At 45.2% G+C, this 8,656-nt stretch overlaps 1 protein-coding gene across 1 annotated transcript; it reads left to right on the plus strand.

Annotated features, from left to right (window-relative positions):
• The first annotated feature begins 3,381 nt into the window (after window positions 1-3,381).
• On the plus strand, window positions 3,382-8,211 carry LOC146642754 (dynein axonemal heavy chain 5-like). Its single transcript, XM_085399321.1, has 4 exons — window positions 3,382-4,357; window positions 4,425-4,499; window positions 4,621-4,710; window positions 8,044-8,211. The coding sequence occupies exons 1-4, from the start codon at window positions 4,157-4,159 to the stop codon at window positions 8,209-8,211; spliced, it is 534 nt and encodes a 177-aa protein (XP_085255447.1). The 5' UTR covers window positions 3,382-4,156.
• Window positions 8,212-8,656: the final 445 nt, after the last annotated feature.

The following is an 8,656-nucleotide window of genomic DNA, read 5'->3' on the forward strand; positions in this document are numbered from 1 at the left end:
TTTATGCTTCCAAGATCATTGTGAGAGGGCACATTGTGTTCCTGCAAGTGCTGATTTTGTCTGCATCCCTGAGTTTAGTGAGCTGCCTCCAAGGACTTGTGAAGCCCAGTGTGTTAAGGCTGCATCTCCCAGATGTTTCCAGCAGAGACGATAAATGTTCCCACAAAGGCTCAGCCAAAGACTGTTTGATTTTGTGAGTGTTGGCCTCAAGAGATTGCTCAGTGAGCACCTGAGTGTTTCTGGGACATCGGACACTAACTGGAACTTCAAGTCTGGTTCTGAAGCTGCACATGCAAAGACTGTTTCTGGTTGTAGAGACCTGGCTGTTCCAGGGATTGTAACCTCCCCAGAGGCTGAGCTGCTGACCTCAGCTGACTCTGGAGCCTTGAAGGTAACTAAGTTTGCACCGCTCGGGTGAACCATCTCAGCTGCAACAGCCTCCACAGAGAGCTCACGCAAGCTTACCCAGCCTGCTGAGGATTTTATGCTGCTGCAGCCCAAAAGGCATCCTGAGCTGGCTGACTGCCACCCACAGCTTCAGCTGCCTCAGCCAGGGGTCTCCACACCTGCTGGCCCTGCATCTGCTCTGACTGGGGGCTCCGGAGAGCCGCGCCAGCCATCCATCTCTGCTGGGGCTCCTGTTTGAGAATGTAGGAGTGTAAACTTCAAATATCTGCTCGGTTTGTCAAGATATCACATATTTGCAAAAGTGCTCTGACGTTTTTGGAGACGTCTGTTACCCACCATCTTGATAGCTAACCGGGAGGTCGAGGGTCAGAGCCGGCGAGAACAGCGGAGTCCCGGCACATCGTTTTTGGACCCCCACGGCCTTTGGCTGTTCAGGTTTAAACATGATATATAAGTCACTTAGATAACGTGAAAATGTTATCGTTTGGCTTTTTTCAGGGTTTTTTGTTTGGTTTGGCTGAAGTTACAGTTTTCACACAGCTGAATAAACGTCAAACAGAAAAGTGATTAAACAGAAGTGTGAGACGGTCGAGAGTTTACTCCTGTGTCCTGTTAGATTTTAGACAGCAAGGAGCAGACGGCTGAGTTTATTAAACTCCACCGAGACAGCGGAGACGTGGATCTGAAGGCCAGATCGTCACAGCCGCTCACTTCCCGCCTACCCGACCTTTGGAGGACCTTGAAGGCCGGGTCCTCAGGAGGATGCAGCCTGTGAATTTGGACACGCCATGACACATGATGTTCTACAGCTGATGTGTTTAAATGAGCTCTACAGGTGAACAGACTTATTAACGTTACCAGCATAATAAACTGTCCTGTCACTGAAGGTGTCTGCCCAACAAGGACGTGGTGCTGAATGCATCCAGACCCCTGCTGACTGTCTTTGCAGCTTCGGTCAAAGGTACAGTGTCCACTGTGACCCTGAGAGCAGGACACAGCCAGAGGTGAGTCAGCAGTTACAAACTAAATGCTGCTGACATGAATCAAACTGCTGGATAACCCACTGCTCATGAAAATGGCACCTTTCTGTTGCTTTTTGAGATTACTGAGAATATTTGAATTGTGACTCAGATGGCAGATCCAGGCTCTCAGCCTCCAGCTGAAACTTCCAGTCCTCCCCCAGCCAGAAGCTCTGATGCTGGGCTGAGAGACTTTGATCCTTCCCTGGATCCAGAAATCCAGGAGGGAGAAGGAGAACAGGACCTCCTTCCTGATCTGGAGAGGCCTGAGGGAAAGAAAGATGGAGCAGACAGAGCTTTGAACAAATCCAAACCTCCTGAGCTTCACCTCCACAAAGGTGCAGACACTGATGCACAGATTCACATGTGACACCTGCAGCGTCCAGCTTGTGCCGCTGACATTATCTCCACTCTGATACAAGCCTCATTCACTCGCTCACACACGTTCATACAATCACCTTTTCCTCACAGTCACACACATGAATGTAATGAGGGGAACTCGGGGTTCACTGTCATTCCTCAGGATCCTTTGATATGCAGACTGGAGGCTCTGTGGATGAAACACCGACTGTCTGAAGCACTCTGAAGTGTTCATGATGGACTTCATCCTGATTAACACTACAATACTTGTTAGAGGCCTTTTATATGTAATAATATTCTTTTCCATTAAAGCTCTGAACATTCTCACTCTTTCTTGACCAGGTGTGACAGGTGAAGGACACCGGCGAATAGGAGGACAGAAGCTGAGAGCCATTAGTCACATGACTTCAGCTGCTGCCGCCTCACCAACCACTGGCCCCTCGGTGAGTCTAGAGTTACAGCAGTGACCACAGGAAGTGCACACGTGTGATCTAAAGCTACATGTGGGCCTGTGACCATCAGTCTTCTCACTGTGGTAGACGGGTTTGTGAGTCCCTGTGATGCTGGGAGTGTCCAGGACAGTCGCTCCTGATCGGGTCTCTCATGGAAAGCTGGTCCCAGGAATTCCTGGAAAATTCCTCCACAAAAGAGAACTGGGAACATAAGTGCAGAGTGACAGAGGTGCTCAGCAACCCTGCTGTTATATGGGAATAGAACCAGAATAGTCGGCAACCACTTGAGTTAAGTTAGCCAAAGAGATGCGACTCAGACTGACTTCATCATGTTGGCAACGTGTCTGCATTGATAAACTCCAGTTATTGACAAATCAGAGAATAATTCCAGTCATTCAGAGACAGATTGTGATTGTTTGGAGGATGTAATCGTTTCCCTTCAGGGAGCGTGTTGGACGCTCAGTGTCCGGGTGATTAGCTGATGCAACTACTTAGAATCAGTTTGTGAATATGAAGAAAATCAGTGCAGTCACTGGACAAACTCTGATTCTTCCTAGTTTCACTCTTGTTTCAGTCCAGTGTGACTGAGGTGGTAAAAAATGATCTGACTTTTAGCCACACAGCTGTCTGCTAGAGAAAAAGCCTTTGTGCACAACTTTCTTAAAGGCAAACGGCACCATGTTCACTGCAGCTGCAGCAAACGCAGCAAAGAGTGAAAGTTGGACTGAGAATGTTGTGACTGTTTCATGAGAAAGAGCAGGAAAACAAGCATCACACACCCAGACACAGTGCTGGGATTAGAATTAGACTTTAGAGCCAAATGTAGGACAAAAGCTTTAATATGAAAGAGGAAAACCCAACAACAGCCAGAGCATGAAGCTCAAATCTATACCAATCACCAAGAAAGCTGACAGGCCTGTGACACGTCAGAGACGCCGTTCAAATCATAAAGAAGTTGGTTTATTGACAAAATGTAAAAAACCAAAAGAATCAAGTCAACCTTCAGTTTCGAGCGAGTAGACCAATCAGGCACAGCAGCAGCTCTAGAATAAGCAACAATTTGATGTATTACAAACAACCTTTCATATACACACATACATATGGCTCATATGCTGTTTAAAAAGGGCTCAAAGACCCAACAGATTACACAAAGTACAAAAATACTTTCATTCAGACAACAGTCAGCTGTGCACGAGACAGAGAGCCGACTACAGTTAGTAACATGGACTCACTTTGTTTCAGACACGACACAAAGTAACACAAAGCCACAAAGAGCAGAAACATCAAAAAGGAGGCAGAGCAGCAGCAACTCTCCATGAGCTGTGAGGCTAACAGCCACCCACACTTCCTGTGATGCATAATGACAACAACATTAACCTGAAGGATGATAACAACAGAAAGAAGTCTAAGCTAACGTTACACAGCGCTCACACAGCGCTGACTGTACAGGCCTCACACAGCTACGACCTGCATCCACAACACCTGATTCTACTGAACACAAACAAGTTAATGATATATGAGCAATCCAGGGAAGGCTTCCAGGAAGGTGAGGATCCAAAGACAGCTCTACAACAGCATCAGTCAGCAACAATGTTACTAATCACTGACTCTTTCATCCTTTTATACTCAATCAAAAAGTGCTGTGTTCACATTTGTTTCTGCTGAAATCCAGAGACTGAAAATGCGTCTTTTTAAAGTTTGAATAAACTGACTGAACTTGTCACGAGTCCAACCGTGAGGAACACTTCCCCCCATGACACATCACAGGACAACGTCTCAGTGGAGGGGGGACAGTAGCTCAGTTTAGGCAGTCACACTCAGAATCGATGCCTCCACTCAGGGTCAAACGTGGTCCTCAGAAACCTGCAGATGTTTGGGCCAAGCTCTCACTGGTCTCTGCGTCTGTAGACTGAGCTGATGTTTCTCCAGGTGTCTGGTAAAAGGACGATGCTGCTGTCCAATGAGGCGAGGAGAGAAGTAGCCAAACAGGCGAGAGCCGTGAAGGAGGAACGGCGGGCAGCTCTGGATGCCCGACATAAATACCTGATGAGCAGGCTGGCAGACGCCGGCAGCCTGGAGGAGGCGGCGGTGGAAGACGCCATCGTCTCTGATGACAGAGTAAGTTCAGAGACGTGATCCTTCCTCAGAGTTGAACCTTTGAGTCATTAATGTCTGATTCTTCCAGTTCAGTCTGATCCATGAATTCTTTGCTGCAAACGGATCCAAGAAGCTGATTTTCTTCTATCAGGATGTCAAACAGGTAACTTTGATCACATTTCAATGACTGACACATGAAGGTCTAACCGCTCTTCATAATCTGCTGTCCTGTTTGTTGCAGCGTACTTTGTATTCATATCTTTTAATATCTGCCTTTCTCCCAGAGTCTGTCCTCCCGTCAGTCTTCCTTTGTGGACGCATCAAACTCAGCTGTGGCTCAGAGGAAACTCTTCCTCACTACGGGGAACTCTGAGGTTGGCTTCAGCTTTTTATGTTTAGTTCATGTGAGAATCACAGAAAAATGCTGATATGAGTGGAAGCTTCTGCTGGGAAATTGGCAAAGAGCAGATTATTGAACAGCGAGGCAGACAGTTCATTTCAGTGATGCCAGTTTATTAGAAACGAGGACTGTGGGGCTGCTGGAAGTCAGGACGGCCGTTCTCTGGATAAACCTGACAGCTGAGGTGGAGAGCAGGATTTATCCACAGACGGCTTCTTCCAAGCAAATGTCCTGAACACATCTGAGCTGAGGGTTACACAGTGTGTCCTGTGTGATCTCTGCTTTATGGTGGTTGAATCTCACAAATGTGACCATCAGACCTGACGACTTATTTGTGATGTTTTAATTAAAAATATCCTGGGTGAGGTGTTTGGGGCCTGTCCCATGAGGAGGAGTCTCCAGGGCAGACCCAGGACACACTAGAGAGGTTATATCTCTCAGCAGGCCTGGGAATGCCTCAGTATTGTCCTGGATATGCTGGAGGAAGTGGTTGTTTAGGGAGGTCTGGGATTCTCTGTTTAGACTGCTGCACCTGTGACCCGGGACCAGATAAACAGGAAATGGATGTTTGAAATTCAAAGAAATCCTCTTTTAATAATGAGGAAAAAAGACAGCAGGAGATCCATCGCAACTAACAAAACACTTCAAACACATCAATGCATCAACTTTAATCAACTTCATTTGGTTCAAATGAAGGAATCTAACAAAGCACTCACTAAAATGAAACACCAGTTAGTTTCCCGAGCTCAACAGGTCGAACAGCTGAGTTTGGTTTGCGGTGCAGTTTTTATTTCTTCTAGATAACTTGGGTTATTTGCACAGGAAGGTTTTTTAAATGTATTTCTTAAGTACGATCTTATATGGGGGTTGATTTTATAGCATAACAGAATAATGTAATAACTCTAATAGAGTATAAAACATTTGCAGAATGAAGTACAAGGTGAAGAAAAGTCAGAACGTCCCTATTTGAAAATACAGTCTCAGAAGGTCAGAGATGGACAAATTCAGCTACAGAAACATGTGGCCATTTTTTTAAAGCCATAGAGCATATTACAGACGACACAAAGAGCAAACACTGTAAACTTCTAACCACAGACCTCACACAGCTCACACACGTCAGAGTGAAGCTGTCATTTCCTGAAGCTTCCACACAAGAGAACTGGCAACAAGGTGGAGTCCTCATGGATCACTAGCAGAGAAATGTGGGTGGGTGCCAGACCACATGGACTCGACTCACTTTCTTTCATACAAAGGAGCAGACTAATGCTGTCATCCTTAAAGACTAACTAGAAACAAGCAGTGCGCTCGCATCGACTCGACTTGTTTTGCAAGTTTGAAGTGAGATGGTACTTTGGAGTCAGCCTCCCGAGATGATGGCTCGCTGGTTTTTGAGAAAAATCTCTTATTTATACAATGAGCAGCAGACTTTCCTGACTTGCAGAGGTCAACGTCCTCCTCAGTCATGCGCCATGAGTGGCACAGATACTATTCATCAAATAACTAACATGGCCTTGATTGTTACTCCAGAGACTTATCTGCGATGTAGCTTTATAGCATTTTCATTAGCAATCGTATGATTTGTGTTACAATGACCTTTGTGGACGGGCCCGGACCCCCAGGCCTCGTCCGTGACGCCGACGGTGAGCGCAACGTTTTTGTTTTCTTGCGCTTAAAATAACCTGATCAGCGTTCTGCGGACGGTTTGTTTACATTTCTCACATCTGTGATTGTTCACACGGGTTGGACACGAGCAGAGAGGGCTTTCAAGATGAAAAAGCCAACGTGAAACTTTAACGGACGACAAAGTTTTTCAATCAAATCTCCGTCACACCCTTCCTTGACCTCATCACGTTATCCACCTTAGTCAAGGAACAGTGGTTCGGGAAAATATGCATTTGTTTTTTGGACCAGTTTAAAACGTATCTCAACTAGTGATGTGCGGATCGATACTGAAATATCGATTCCTCCGATACCCGTCATTGTGTCCGGCCCCTTGGCGTGCACACTCACAACAATGGCTGAGCGTAAACAGAGTCATGTGCAGACGTATTTTACCTCCACGAACAGCTGAGACGTGGTTTGCCATACATGTGGCAAGAATGTGAGGTGTTGTGGTAACACCGCTGACCTGGTCAAACACCTCAGAGTGAATCACATCACAGAATATGACGAGCGTATGTTGAGGCGAACTGAAGAGGAGGAGAGGGAGAGGTGCTGCCAGGGCGAGACAGACGTCTCTCACGGAGTCCTTTAATGCTGCAGGCAGGCAACAAATAGCCACAACTTCAGGTTTTTCATTTCTATATGATAATTCTGCATCATTAAGTGATAAGAACAAGTAATCTGATGTCCTGTGATCATTACGACGCTATAATTTGAGATAAAATAAAAGATAGAGTAAAAAAAATAAGTTTTTGTACAGAGTATCGTATCAGATCAGTATCGTCGATACCACCCTGAACTTTACTTGGTATCGGATCAGAAAGGAAATCAGTGGAAATCAAATCCTGCTTCTACAGGTGTCCAGTTCATTCACTCTGACCCCTCCAGATAAGCGTTGCCAGTTCTCACTGTGCTGTAGATCACATTTTCTTGTGTTTGGGGTTATAACGGTTACTTTTGAGGTCTGTGTTATAAAGCAAGTTAATCCTGAATTTAACTGGAGAAGACAAATTCCCACTGCGTGGTGTAGTGCACAGCCAGGCATTCTTTACATTAGTTCGTTTGACAAAACCAAAAAGCCGAAAGTATTTACTTGGAGTTTGGTTTGATGAAATAAGTGCCAGAATCAGTGAATACAAATGATTCCAATGACATGAAAACTGGTGGAAGGACAAATCCCTCAAGAAAAGCACGACTAGCACATTAAGTTTGTTTGTAATCATCATCATCTCTAACACCATGCGCACAACAGTGATTTTGTTACAGAACACTAAGATAGTAAAATCTGGGAAATGATGATATTTCTTTCCAAAACTTCCTGTCTGGAAGACATTAAAGCTGCTGTGCCACCTGCAGCTTCTTTCAATCTATGTTATGTGAATATATCTTTTTTTTTTTTGGGTTTGAACATCCATTCAAACTCACTCTCTGCCTAGCAAGTCTCATTCCCTCATTTCCTTGGGGTCCAGCTTCACATACGTGGCACTGAGCCTTTTCCTTTGTCACCTCTTTCTGCTACATGCCTAGCCTCCCAGTTTCTTGGTCTATTTTCTTCATTTCGCTAACTACACTTCTTTTTCTTTGTAAATCTCTTCCTTCAAATACTTTCAAAATCACTTTTCTTTTTTCCCTTTCTTCTGTGCAGAGAAGACGTCAAACCCCTTCTTGGCAGTTTATCTCAATAAAGCTGTACTATCCCAGCCATCTGGTAAGTCTTCCCTACTACCCAGAGCTGTTTATACTCCTGCATGTCTCTGCCTTCACTCACTTCCTCTTCTTGATGTCCAAACTCATCCTTCAAACTACCATTTGATGCTGCATAGCTGCATTCTCCCTGACACCTCCTTGTCTCCTGTCTTTTTGATTTCACCTTCTGCATAATATTTAGTTGCCCTGTGTGCAGCTTCCTCCACTTTCATATATTTCTACAAGTTCCTCCCTGTTCTTGAAGTATGTGTGCACCACGGCCATTTCCACTTGGAAAATCTGCCCCACATCTGTCTTTCTAGATTTCTCTCCTAAACACCACACCTACCCAACACCTCATAACCTCTGTTCCCTTCACCTAAATGTCCATTGAAGTCTGTGTCAATCGCCACTGTAGTATGTGGTCTCTTGCACACAAAATGTGTCTACCCTCCACCTCCATAATATGAGTCCGCCAGCCCTCCCATTGCCAGTCAGAGTCCATAACAAGTCAAAAACATAAACAGCTCGAACGTATTATTTATTTAAAAGAGAGAGAGAGAGAGAGAGAG

The sequence above is a fragment of the Rhamphochromis longiceps genome, linkage group LG23 (genome assembly GCF_057381845.1).
Source record: "Rhamphochromis longiceps isolate RC_006_pf linkage group LG23, R_longiceps_female_GT1.1, whole genome shotgun sequence".
Classification (NCBI taxonomy): domain Eukaryota; kingdom Metazoa; phylum Chordata; class Actinopteri; order Cichliformes; family Cichlidae; genus Rhamphochromis; species Rhamphochromis longiceps.